A 14,405-nucleotide genomic window follows, 5' to 3' on the forward strand; every position below is an offset into this window, starting at 1 on the left:
AGTGGACACCTTCTTTAACTCTGCGTGCACGCTCATTTCAGCTGAGAATCCATTTGTTTCAATTAGGAGAGGGGTGTAAGTCGCCGGCAGACTTTTCTGATCACGGCTTATCTCCTCTGATAACAAAAGGATTGGGTGCTGAAATTCAACATGTCCCATCCTTCTTTCCCCAACAAATCGGGGACCCTCAGGATGCGCCTTACATATAAGAGGAAAAGTCAGCTGAATCGGGGCTGGCCAACTAATATTTATAGACCCCTTACCCCACTATTAGGCATGACTTACCAGCACTGAAGAACGGTAAGGTAGTCAAAAACTTTCCGGGAATTCTTCACTTGATCCAAACTGTATTCCTCTTGAAACTGTGAAAACCTGTAGAAAATGAAACGAGTGAGTGAAGGCTGCAGTATAAAGCATCTCTAGCTACAGAAAAGAATGCACAAGAACAAAATTCTCTGAACATTCCCTGTGATTTCTGCAAACATTTCCAAGATGCTCATCTAACAAAATGATTGCTTTTTGAAGACTGTCAACTATAAGGTCGGCTTCACATGTCTGTATTTCACGGTCCTGTGAATTCTGGACCAACCATGGGGCTCTTGACCCAAACTGACAGTCTCATATAGGACTAGAAAATAGTGTCACAGCTGATAACAGAAGCTTTATACGACTCACGGATTGTTTATTGAGTGTTTGTGATTCTTCCAGGCGATCTTTGCAAAATGTTCCTGCTTTGTTCCTACAAGGAAAATAAATCAAAAAAATAAAATCAGGAGTGGAACGATCAGAGGAAAAGTATAATAGAAACACGTCACCACTTCTGTATTTATCACCCACTCCTGGTTATGGCTTACAAATACTGATGTAAGATACTGACCAAATACTCAATGTGTGCATGTGGCCTTATACTTACTTTTCCTGGAAGTTTTAAAATAATAAACTATTGATCCCATTCTGATTGGGGAAATTTTGTTTTTGAACTCATTTTTTTTTCTTCCCTTTTAAGAGCCATAATTTTTTTTTTCCTTTCGAAAGACCTTGTTTTCGTAACAGGAGGAGTTGGTAAGATGAATGGTATCATTCAAAACTACATGTACTGAAAACCGGGAAACTATATTACAAAGTATGGTGAAATGGTTAAAGATAAAAAAAAAAAAGAAGGCAATTCCACCATTGGTTTTTGGATTCATTTCGTTTTGATGGAGTTCGGTGTGGATAAAAATCACCAGTGACTTGACTATTCAGGACATTACAATTACAGGGATATCAAATGTGTATTTTTTTTTTTTCAGTGGTAATTTTTTTATATATACAGTACAGACCAAATGTTGGACACACCTTCTCATTTAAAGATTTTTCAGTATTTTCATGACTTTGAAAATTGTACATTCACACTGAAGGCATCAAAACTATGAATTAACACATGTGGAATTATATACTTAACAAAAAAGTGTGAAACAACTGAAAATATGTCTTATATTCTAGGTTCTTCAAAGTAGCCACCTTTTGCTTTGATGACTGCTTTGCACACTCTTGGCATTCTCTTGATGAGCTTCAAGAGGTAGTCACTGAAAATGGTTTTCACTTCACAGGTGTACCCTGTCAGGTTTAATAAGTGGGATTTCTTGCCTTATAAATGGGGTTGGGACCATCAGTTGTGTTGTGCAGAAGTCAGGTGGATACACAGCTGATAGTCCTACTGAATAGAGGGTTAGCTGCTTTTTTCTTGCCATTATACAAATTCTAAGTAAAGAAAATCAAGTGGCCATCATTACTTTAAGAAATGAAGGTCAGTCAGTCCGAAAAATTGGGCAAACTGTGAATGTGTCCCCAAGTGCAGTTGCAAAAACCATCAAGCGCTACAAAGAAACTGGCTCACATGAGGACCACCCCAGGAAAGGAAGACCAAGAGTCACCTCTGCTTCTGAGGATAAGTTTATCCGAGTCACCAGCCTCAGAAATCGCAGGTTAACAGCAGCTCAGATTAGAGACCAGGTCAATGCCACACAGAGTTCTAGCAGCAGACACATCTCTACAACAACTGTTAAGAGGAGACTTTGTGCAGCAGGCCTTCATGGTAAAATAGCTGCTAGGAAACCACTGCTAAGGACAGGCAACAAGCAGAAGTGACTTGTTTGGGCTAAAGAACACAAGGAATGGACATTAGACCAGTGGAAATCTGTGCTTTGGTCTGATGAGTCTAAATTTGAGATCTTTGGTTCCAACCACCGTGTCTTTGTGAGACGTAGAAATGGTGTGGGGGTGCTTTGCTGGTGACACTGTTGGGGATTTATTCAAAATTGAAGGCATACTGAACCAGCATGGCTACCACAGCATCTTGCAGCGGCATGCTAATCCATCCGGTTTGCGTTTAGTTGGACCATCATTTATTTTTCAACAGGACAATGACCCCAAACACACCTCCAGGCTGTGTAAGGGCCATTTGACCAAGAAAGAGAGTGATGGGGTGCTACGCCAGATGACCTGGCCTCCACAGTCACCAGACCTGAACCCAATCGAGATGGTTTGGGGTGAGCTGGACCGCAGAGTGAAGGCAAAAGGGCCAATAAGTGCTAAGCATCTCTGGGAACTCCTTCAAGATTGTTGGAAGACCATTTCCGGTGACTACCTCTTGAAGCTCATCAAGAGAATGCCAAGAGTGTGCAAAGCAGTCATCAAAGCAAAAGGTGGCTACTTTGAAGAACCTAGAATATAAGACATATTTTCAGTTGCTTCACACTTTTTTGTTAAGTATATAATTCCACATGTGTTAATTCATAGTTTTGATGCCTTCAGTGTGAATGTACAATTTTCAGTCATGAAAATACAGAAAAATCTTTAAATGAGAAGGTGTGTCCAAATTTTGGTCTGCACTAATATATATATATATATATATATATATATATATATATATATATATATATATATATATATATATATATATATATATATATATATATATATATATATATATATATACACATACACACACACACACACACACACATCTCAATAAATTAGAATATCATAAAAAAGTTTAATTATTTCAGTTCTTCAATGTAAAAAGTGAAACTCATTATATAGAGGTCATTACAAACAGAATGATCTATTTCAAGTGTTTATTTATGTTAATGATTATGGCTTACAGCCAATGAAAACAGAAAAGTCATCATTATCTCAGTAAATTAGAATAATTAAAAGACACCTGCAAAGGCTTCCTACGCATTTAAAAAAGTCCCTTAGTCTGTTTCAGTAGGCTCCACAATCATGGGGAAGACTGCTGACTTGACAGATGTCCAGAAGGCAGTCACTGACACACTCCACAAGGTCCCAGAGTCTGGAGGAAGAGTGGAGAGGCCACAATCCAAGCTGCTTGAGGTCTAGTGTGAAGTCTCCACAATCAGTGATGGTTTGGGGAGCCATGTCATCTGCTGGTGTAGGTCCACTGTGTTTTATCAAGACCAAAGTCAGCGCAGCCGTCTACCAGGACATTTTAGAGCACTTCATGCTTCCCTCTGCCGACAAGCTTTTAGGAGATGGAAATGTCATTCTCCAGCAGGACTTGGCACCTGTCCACACTGCCAAAAGTACCAATACCTGGTTTACACACAACAGTATCACTGTGCGTGATTGGCAGCAAACTCGCCTGACCTTAACCCCATAGAGAATCTATTATAGAGAATCTATGGGGTATTGTCAAAAGGAAGATGAGAGACACCAGACCCAACAATGCGGACGAGCTGAAGGCTGCTATCAAAGCAACCTGGGCTTCCATAACACCTCAGCAGTGCCACAGGCTGATCACCTCCATGCCGCGCCGCATTGATGCAGTAATTGATGCAAAAGGAGCCCCGACCAAGTATTGAGGGCATTTACTGAACAGACATTTCAGTAGGCCATTATTTCGGATTTTAAAATCATTTTTCAAGCTGTTGTTATAAAGTATTCTAATTTACTGAGATAATGACTTCTGTGTTTTCATTGGCTGTAAGCCATAATCATCAACATTAACAGAAATAAACACTTGAAATAGATCACTCTGTTTGTAATGACTCTATATAATATATGAGTTTCATTTTTTGTATTGAAGAACTGAAATAAATTAACTTTTTGATGATATTCTAATTTTGTGAGAAGCACCTGTACATGTAATAAATACAAGTTCTGAACTTTGTAAAAACAGTAAAAAAAAAAAGATGGCTGATATCATTTTCTGAAAACCATAACTTTTATTTTCCCATTGATGGAGCTGTGAGGTTTGGCATTTTCATGGCGAGCTGCAGTTTTTATTGCATTTTTGTAGAGGTGCAGTGACTGAAAAAAACAGCGAAATATATATATTTTTATTTATCTTTTATTACTATTTATGCTTCCTACCAATGTTTTGTTAATTTGATTTCTTTATTTATGGATTGGGAAGAAGGGCCAATTTTTTTTATTTATTTTTTTTTTACTTTTACAAATAAGTTCCACTAATTTTGCTTTTAAGTCCCCATAGGGGACTTCAACCTGCAATCATCTGATCACTTGTACCATATCCTTTATTAATCCGGTATATGGTAAAATTCACAATCCTCTACGAAGCCCAGCCTGTGATGACACTTCCCAGGAGTACGAACTTGGCGGTAGCAAATCTGATTATAGTTGTGCTTTGACAGAAACAAAAAAATTATAAATTTTAAAACAAATTTTACCATATTTCTCCATGTGTTCAAGCCCAGCTCTGCCAAACAACTGAGGAGCCAATGGAGCAGGCTCCAGGCCGTACTTGTTGGCTACAACTTCCACATGTTTATCCATTGGGTTGGTTCGGTCCGTGTACTAAAATATACAAAAGAACATAAGTTACCAAAAAAAAGTTATTTAATAAGTTATTAATTATTTTACTTCCATAAAATACAGAATGAAGCCGAATCACATCAGCAAATTAAATACCGACCATGGGTTTTAATGAGCCTCGCTCCATCTTCTCAAAGCCGAGAGCTAGGACGCAGTCCGCCAACCCTGCGGAGAACAGTATAAATCAGAGACCTGCAGAAATCACCAATATTATAGGAAAAAGTGATTATTAAGAAATTATTTTAAGTCTGTGAAGGGTCTTCTTCTCAGATATAAATTATATAGTTTTTTGTAAAGATCAGATGTGCCAGTCAGGAGAAATCTATTGTAAAAGGCATATGCAAATCAGCTGGAAATGTATAGGAGGCGTGTCAATGCAGTCTAAGGGCACTGCCACGCCCCCAGTGCACCTCCAGCCTATTTTGTATATAGCTTCTACACTAGATTTCTCATGATTGGCACATCAGATCTTTACATATAAGGTATCGTTTTCATCGGGGAACAAGTGCCTACACAGCCAGACCATTACTTCCATATGTAAAACCGTGCTGATAGGATCCCTTTAAAAGTCATTTTGCTGCGGAAGGAAATGGAAGACAAGGACGCCACATGTATGTTATACATCTGTGCCCCATATGAGGCTGACACCGTCCTTGATTACATTTGCATCATATTTTGCAGCGATGTGGATCTGTCACAGCAGTATATAAGCCGTATCCATCTCTCACCTCCCTGGACGATCTGTCTGGCCATGAAGAGCGCCGTGGAGCCGGTGGAACAGTTATTATTGACATTGATGATGGGGATCCCCGTGAGCCCCAGGCTGTGGTAGATCGCCCGCTGTCCACACGTTGAGTCACCTGCAAGAAAAAACCCCCGACATTTTAGAATGTGACACTCTGGTACCTGACCACCTGTCTGAGACGACCCCTCCATCATCCAGACAAGATGTCCTGTCTACTATCCATTAGGCCCACGCTCTCTACCTTTTAATCCTTAAGGAGATGGTGATTTATTTTTTTTTTTCTTGCCCTCTTCCAAAAAAAAAAAACATAACATTTTTATTTTCCCATCAACATAACTGTATTTAAGGCTTGGTTATTATTATTATTTATTCTAATTTTTTTTTTTTTTAGGGGGGGAGGGTAGTGGGACAAAATGTAGTTTGGATTAACACCAGTCATCAATATACAATATATATTGAAAAATTGACATTCCAGTTTATTTTCTTTTAAACGACATTCACCTTACTTTAAAATAGCCGAGTTATAGTTAGGCTAAGTGCCCATGTTGCGGAACTGAAGCATATTTTTTACGCTTCTCACTGGCGGGAAAATCGCATGCGGATTTTACATGCGGTTTTCCCGCCAGGTAGAAGCGTTTGTGAGGCGTCTTTGCATGCATTTCTGTATGAGGGTTATCAAGCACTTCTCCAAGTGATTTAAGCATCACTTGGAAAAGTGCTTGACAACTTGTTCACACTATATAAATCCATGCAACCGGCATATATAGTGTGACCAAGTAATAGTTAAAAAAAAGAATCAGAATGGTAAAAAATAAAAAAATAAACTTTATACTCACCTTCTGATGCATTCTCTGCCCCGTCCGGAGTCTTGAGCGGCTCACACTGTGGTGTGCAGGACCTGCGGGGACGTCATTGAGTCATGTGATGGGTCACATGACTCAATGACGTGGCAGGTCCTTCACACAACAGCACGACGGAGGGAAAACATCAGAAGATAAGTATAAACTTTATTTTATTCTTTTTTTTACAGGTTCTTTGGTACCCAGGTCTGGATGAGAATCTCCTCTCCTCCAGACTTGGGTACCATCCGCACATTGATTCCGCATGCGGAAACGCAAAATTAATGAACATGCTGCGGATTTTTGACCGCAGCATATACGCTGCGGAAAAATCCGCAGCATGGGCATTGACATTGCGGAATGCCATTGGGGACCATGGGGTGGCGGATATACATGCGTTTTACAAGCGTTTACGCTGTGGAAATTCCGCAGCATATACGCTTGTAATACGCAACGTGGGCACGCAGCCTTAGTGTAATATTAACTTTACTAAATTGTTTTTTTTTTTTTTTTTTAACTACCAAAAAAATAAATAAATAAAAAAAAATTATATATATATATATATATATATATATATATATATATATATATATATATATATATATATATATATATATATATATATATATATATATATATATATATATATATATAAAATAAAGGGGGAACCCTAGTAAGACCACCCCCCCTTCTATAACCTATGTATCTTCCTATGGTGTAAAGAGAAAGATGATGGTATTTCTGTACTTTTAGTTTTCATGCCATTACAGAAAACTAAGAATTTTCTCCCGACTGCCACATTGCTGCATTTAGTCTTCAGATGTAGCAGAGCTGAACTGGTCATAAAATACATTATATTGCTTACCATAGACGTAGCCCACACACGCCTGCTCCACCAAGGAGTATGGGACGCCCGCATCCGCCAGAGCCTGCTGTCCTGTAATAAAGAAGAAAACGATCATTGACGAGACAGCTACAGAGAGGAGGCTGCGGGGGGCGCCGTCCTTTTCCAAACATTTTATTGGATTCAGAAAGTTTCTTAGTAAAATGACTACCCGGTTACTTGGATTGTACACATGCCTAGAGGGATAACTCGTCTGCTTATGTGAAACAAATTAATGATTGCCTTCTTCTTCTCCGGAGGACTTGTCTAAGTCTAACATACAAGATGGGGCTCGCGGCACTAAGAAACATTATGCCTTACACTCACCTGCCTCCTTGGCCATATCCGGATAGTCAATTGCATCTCGTGGCTTCAGGAACTAAAAACAGTAAAATAAGTTACTTTCTGCACTATAAGAACAAAGACGTTATACAGGAATAAGGGAACTAATAAGGTGCAAATAGGGGTCACCTTGGCATACCAGCACAGTCCTGTAATAGGAGGTAACAAGACCATTCATGATATTTCTTCCTCCTAAATCTTCCCCCATCACCTGTGAGTGATATTACTGAGAAGTGGAACCGCAGCAACTTAGCCACAAAGTGGAGACCCCGTAACGTTAGAGAGCGGGGGGCCGAGTGCTGAGGAGCAGAGGATAGAAAAGTCACCACCGCTCTGCTGAATCCATAACTGCACAGTCCAGACCTCCTCTGGTATAACATCAGCACAAACACTGCGCCCCCACCAGGAGCTTCATGGTCCAGCAGCTGCATGCAGCCGTACATCACCAAGCACAATGCGGAGCGTCGGATGGAGTGGTGTAAAGCCGCCACCACTGGACTCTGGAGGAGACGTGTTCTGTGCAGTGACGGATCGCACTTCTCTATCTGGTGTCTGATGGAGGAGTCTGGGTTTGGTGATTCCAGGAGAACGTTACCCCCTGATCGCATTGTGCCCGCTGTACAGATGGTGGAGGAAGCCTAATACTATGGGCTTGTTTCTTTTAGCTAACAGACTTGGTCCGTTAGTTCTAGAGTTAATGGGGTATTCTCATCTCCAAGATCCTATTCCAATATGTACTAGGTTTAAAAATAATGTTAGCAAATACCTCCAATTAGAAATGTAGTATAGTTTTCGGATTTGCTACGTCTCTTTCCCTATGCAGGACATTGCAGTAGCTCAGGTATCCATAGTTAAGACCACTAATAGTGATAGTTAGTTGTTAGTGGTCATAACCATGGATATCTAAGCTACTGCAATGACTGCACATGAGGAAAGAGATATAGCTAATCAGAAGAACTATACTACATTTCTAATTGGAGGTATTTGCTAATATTATTATTATAAATACTACATATTGGGATAGGATCTTGAAGATGGGAATACCCCTTTAATGTCACATTTCTATTGTTTCTTGCCCCCCACCCCAAGATCTTTTATAATGCCCCACGACAAGCCGTTCTATATGGGATTACTTTGTTGCACCAGGAACAAAGAGGAGATTTCCAAGAGTAGGAACCAGAAAGAAAATGCTTGGAGATTTCAGCTCTGGACAGACTTAAACCTCCAGGATCAGTGCTAGATAACAGATTAATATAGATCTGTATAGGGACCGATTGAGGTGATGGAGAAGGTCAAGGGCCAGTTTACATATAGATCTGATCAACTTTTTAATTAGTCACGTACTGATAAGCTAATACAAGTGCGTTTCACGTATTTTTTTATCACGACGCCATCACAGATTTACTTCTTCTGTCTGTTCAAAGGGCAACAGATGAATGTTATGCAACATTCACAAAGAGGGAAATCTGGAGCAAAAGCCAAATGTGGATTTCAGAGCAAAAAGAACAAAACAAAAAAAAAAACACCAAGTTTTCTATGCATGAACATATTCTTACGGGCACAAATTATCTGCTGCCAGTCGAAGTATCTGCGACAAATCCACATTGAGATTTGCAGGTCACCCTCCGCATTGCAAAGGCTGAGACTCGCAGTGACAACCTGCAGCATAAAGGAACATGCAGTGGACGGATGGGGAATTATCACCTTAACGATTTTGCTGCAGAAATTCCATTAATTAATTACAGAACTTTCTGCGACATGAGAATCTACCCTATAGGGCACCTTTCCATATAGAAAAAAACGTAGAGGATTTTCTGCTGCATTTCATAGTGTCAGCAAAGTGCGTGAGATTATACAGTGTACAGAATTAGACCATTTGTACTTTTGCTGATTTTTTTTTATTTTTTTTATTAATTATTGAAAACCTACAGTGCTGTCAGTCAAAAGGTTAATAAACCTGAATATCCAAGAAAGAAAAAAGTGAGGTTTTGTCTATCATAGGAGAATATCTATGTGTGCAGAATTATTATGCAATTGAATGAAAAACATCAATTTTCCATCACAAAATTGTTTATGCTCATCTGTTACAGTAAGAATTAGAACCAAACTCAATGTACAAAAAAAAATAAAGTCTGCCAGTGACCCTTATAGCCGCCCTTCTTTTCAATACCAGTCCTACGCCTTCTTTAAATGGCGTCAGTTTCTTAATCTGTTAATGATCCACTTTTTTGGGCAACACCAACCACAGCCCCCCAGACACTGATCAGAGGTGACTGTTCTCTTTCACCATAAATCTCCCATTTAAGGACCCAAAAGTTCTCAGTAGGGCTTGGATCAGGTGAGGACAGGTCATTATTCTTTCATCTTTAAGATCTTTTCCTGGCCTCGAGCAGTGGAGACGTCAATGCTGTGATGGAGCCTCGTCCTGCAGAACAATCCTGGTTTTCTTGAAAGATGCAGACTTTTTCCTGTACCACTGCTGGAAGTAAGGGTCTTCTAAAAACAGGCAGTAGGTTTGGGAGCTGATTTTGAGTCCATCGTCAACACAAAAAGGTGGAACTAGATCAGATGTAATAATCCCAGCCCATAGCAGTGCCCACCTCCACGTCGCTGGCATCTGAGCGGAAGTGGAGGTCTGTGCCCGTTACTGATCCAGCCACGGCCCATCCATCTGGTCCATCAAGAGGGACTCATCTCATCAGTCCATAAAACCTTTGAACAATTTGTCTTCAGATATTTCTTGGCGCACGCTTAACGTTTCTCTTCTGTGTCTTGTTCAGTGGTGGTCGGGCTCAGCCTCCTCACCTCGGCCGTGTCTCTGAGCACCTTGTACTTCTGTGTCTTGCTCAGTGGTGGTCGGGCTCAGCCTCCTCACCTCGGCCGTGTCTCTGAGCACCTTGTACTTCTGTGTCTTGCTCAGTGGTGGTCGGGCTCAGCCTCCTCACCTCGGCCGTGTCTCTGAGCACCTTGTACTTCTGTGTCTTGCTCAGTGGTGGTCGGGCTCAGCCTCCTCACCTCGGCCGTGTCTCTGAGCACCTTGTACTTCTGTGTCTTGCTCAGTGGTGGTCGGGCTCAGCCTCCTCACCTCGGCCGTGTCTCTGAGCACCTTGTACTTCTGTGTCTTGCTCAGTGGTGGTCGGGCTCAGCCTCCTCACCTCGGCCGTGTCTCTGAGCACCTTGTACTTCTGTGTCTTGCTCAGTGGTGGTCGGGCTCAGCCTCCTCACCTCGGCCTGGTCTCTGAGCACCTTGTACTTCTGTGTCTTGCTCAGTGGTGGTCGGGCTCAGCCTCCTCACCTCGGCCGTGTCTCTGAGCACCTTGTACTTCTGTGTCTTGCTCAGTGGTGGTCGGGCTCAGCCTCCTCACCTCGGCCGTGTCTCTGAGCACCTTGTACTTCTGTGTCTTGCTCAGTGGTGGTCGGGCTCAGCCTCCTCACCTCGGCCGTGTCTCTGAGCACCTTGTACTTCTGTGTCTTGCTCAGTGGTGGTCGGGCTCGGCCTCCTCACCTCGGCCTGGTCTCTGAGCACCTTGTACTTCTATGTCTTGCTCAGTGGTGGTTAGGCTCAGCCTCCTCACTTCGGCAGTGTCTCTGAGCACCTAGTACTTCTGTGTCTAGCTCAATGGTGGTCGGGCTCGGCCTCCTCACCTCGGTCGTGTCTCTGAGCACCTTGTACTTCTGTGTCTTGCTCAGTGGTGGTCGGGCTCAGCCTCCTCACCTCGGCCGTGTCTCTGAGCACCTTGTACTTCTGTGTCTTGCTCAGTGGTGGTCGGGCTCAGCCTCCTCACCTCGGCCGTGTCTCTGAGCACCTTGTACTTCTGTGTCTTGCTCAGTGGTGGTCGGGCTCGGCCTCCTCACCTCGGCCTGGTCTCTGAGCACCTTGTACTTCTGTGTCTTGCTCAGTGGTGGTTAGGCTCAGCCTCCTCACTTCGGCAGTGTCTCTGAGCACCTAGTACTTCTGTGTCTAGCTCAATGGTGGTCGGGCTCGGCCTCCTCACCTCGGTCGTGTCTCTGAGCACTGTTCCGGGTTCTCCGGTTTCCTCCCACTCTCCAAAAGACATACTGATAGGGAATGTAGATTGTGAGCCCCAATGGGGACAGCGATGACATCTGTAAAGCGCTGCAGAATACAGTTATATGAAAAAGTTTGGGCACCCCTATTAATCTTAAGCTTATTGTTTTATAAAAATTGGTGTTTTTGCAACAGCTATTTCAGTTTGATATATGTAATAACTGTTGGACACAGTAATGTTTCTGCCTTGAAATGAGGTTTATTGTACTAACAGAAAATGTGCAATCTGCATTCAAACAAAATTTGACAGGTGCATAAGTATGGGCACCTCACCAGAAAAGTGACATTAATATTTAGTAGATCCTCCTTTTGCAAAAATAACAGCCTCTAGTCGCTTCCTGTAGCTTTTAATGAGTTCCTGGATCCTGGATGAAGGTATTTTTGACCATTCCTCTTTACAAAACAATTCCAGTTCAGTAAAGTTTGATGGTCGCAGAGCATGGACAGCCCTCTTCAAATGATCCCACAGATGTTCAATGATATTCAGGTCTGGGGACTGGGATGGCCATTCCAGAACATTGCAATTGTTCCTCTGCATGAATTCCTGAGTAGATTTGGAGCGGTGTTTTGGATCATTGTCTTGCTGAAAGATCCATCCCCTGCGTAACTTCAACTTTATCACTGATTCTTGAACATTATTGTCAAGAATCTGCTGATACTGAGTGGAATCCATGCGTCCCTCAACTTTAACAAGATTCCCGGTGCCGGAATTGGCCACACAGCCCCAAAGCATGATGGAACCTCCACCAAATTTTACTGTGGGTACCAAGTGTTTTTCTTGGAATGCTGTGTTTTTTTGCCGCCATGCATAACGCCTTTTTGTATGACCAAACAACTCAATCTTGGTTTCATCAGTCCACAGTACCTTCTTCCAAAAAGAAATTGGCTTCTCCAAATGTGCTTTTGCATACCTCAGCCGACTCTGTTTGTGGTGTGCTTGCAGAAACGGCTTCTTTCGCATCACTCTCCCATACAGCTTCTCCTTGTGCAAAGTGCATTGTATAGTTGACCGATGCACAGTGACACCATCTGCAGCAAGTTGATGCTGCATCTCTCTGGAGGTGGTCTGAGGATTGTCCTTGACTGATCTCACCATTCTTCTTCTCTGCCTTTCTGATGTTTTTCTTGGCCTGCCACTTCTGGCCTTAACAAGAACTGTCCCTGTGTTCTTCCATTTCCTTACTATGTTCCTCACAGTGGAAACTGACAGGTTAAATCTCTGAGACAGCTTTTTGTATCCTTCCCCTGAACAACTATGTTGAATAATCTTTGTTTTCAGATCATTTGACAGTTGTTTTGAGTAGCCCATGATGCCACTCTTCAGAGGAGATTCAAACAGGAGAACAACTTGCAAGTGGCCACTTTAAGTAGCTTTTCTCATGATTGCATACACCTGGCTATGAAGTTCAAAGTTCAATGAGGTTACAAAACCAAAAAAAGTGCTTTAGTAAGTCAGTAAAAAGTAGGTAGGAGTATTTAAAACAAGAAAATGATAAGGGTGCCCATACTTATGCACCTGTCAAATTTTGTTTGAATGCAGATTGCACATTTTCTGTTAGTACAATAAACCTCATTTCAAGGCAGAAACATTACTGTGTCCAACAGTTATTACATAGATCAAACTGAAATAGCTGTTGCAAAAACACCAATTTTTATAAAACATTAAGCTTAAGATTAATAGGGGTGCCCAAACTTTTTCATATAACTGTATGTTGGCGCTATATAAAAATAAATATTATTATTACCTGATCTGCTTCATCCAAATAGGAATTCCAGTATATACAACCGAGCTGAAAAATCTGCATAAAAATGATATTGTCACAATACTCACTGTCTAATAATTCTGCACACAGAGTACAAGGAGTGCCAGGTACGAGACCCTCTGGGAGGGGGAGGAGGGGGTCAGTCAGAATGTCCCATGCACCATTAGTGGTTATCGCTGGGGGACGTCTGCAGCCTAAAATCTCTAATTCAAGACAATTTCCTCTGCACATTTTGCATGTGGCGTTAGGACGAGATTAGTAATGATCACCCAGATTGCTGCTACTCCAGCACTGTGCATTTCTCTGTTTTTTGGGCTGTGAACACATAGCAAAACGTTAAAAAACCCGTCAAAAATGGTAATTTCCAGATTTCCGTTCTGTTTAAGGAACAGAAAACTTTTTATAAGTTTAAAGCCCCAGATCAGCAGCATCGGATGGTCCGCGCCGACCTCATAGGTGGGTTTGTTGGGTTCTGTCATGGTGCCAGACAAATAGTGCAGAATTCTGCACTATAATTACTAAATCTGTGACCGATTCACCAAAAATGTGATAACAAGCACTGATCAGGGTGGATCCATCTGTGTCTCCCTCTTTCCTGCTGCAACTTAAATTGTTTCAAAGTTTTTGAAAACTTTTTTTTTAAAGTCGCATAACTGCATTCTAATCTGTAAAACAAACATGACACAAATCGCAGGTGTGAACGCTCCCTAGAACAGGCAGATCACACTACACACAACACAAAGACGATCTCACTGACAGACCTTGGTCATTCCAACGCCCACCACATAGACTCTCCTCTGGATGGACCCCATCTCGGCAACTGTCAAGTCTCTACTGTCTCTACTGCGCAATACCCAGCCGACCCTTTAGGACACTGATCTACCAGCCGCCCTTCTAATTACTTAAAGCGGCGATAGCACAGCGT

At 41.8% G+C, this 14,405-nt stretch overlaps 1 protein-coding gene across 1 annotated transcript in view; it reads right to left on the reverse strand.

The window, feature by feature from the left end:
- SCP2 (sterol carrier protein 2) overlaps window positions 1-14,379 on the reverse strand; it is a 50,995-nt gene extending 36,616 nt beyond the window's left edge. Inside the window, exons 1-8 of the mRNA XM_073643461.1 lie at window positions 14,242-14,379; window positions 7,634-7,685; window positions 7,289-7,360; window positions 5,568-5,699; window positions 4,940-5,004; window positions 4,695-4,821; window positions 676-739; window positions 286-372 (exon numbers count right to left, since the gene is read on the reverse strand). Of these exons, the coding sequence (XP_073499562.1) occupies window positions 286-372; window positions 676-739; window positions 4,695-4,821; window positions 4,940-5,004; window positions 5,568-5,699; window positions 7,289-7,360; window positions 7,634-7,685; window positions 14,242-14,292 (650 nt within the window). The 5' untranslated portion in view covers window positions 14,293-14,379. The remainder of the gene's footprint in view (window positions 1-285; window positions 373-675; window positions 740-4,694; window positions 4,822-4,939; window positions 5,005-5,567; window positions 5,700-7,288; window positions 7,361-7,633; window positions 7,686-14,241) is intronic.
- Window positions 14,380-14,405: the final 26 nt, after the last annotated feature.

Source organism: Phyllobates terribilis, unplaced genomic scaffold (assembly GCF_046119375.1).
Source record: "Phyllobates terribilis strain yellow unplaced genomic scaffold, ASM4611937v1 Scaffold_8__6_contigs__length_399053987, whole genome shotgun sequence".
In the NCBI taxonomy this organism is placed as follows: domain Eukaryota; kingdom Metazoa; phylum Chordata; class Amphibia; order Anura; family Dendrobatidae; genus Phyllobates; species Phyllobates terribilis.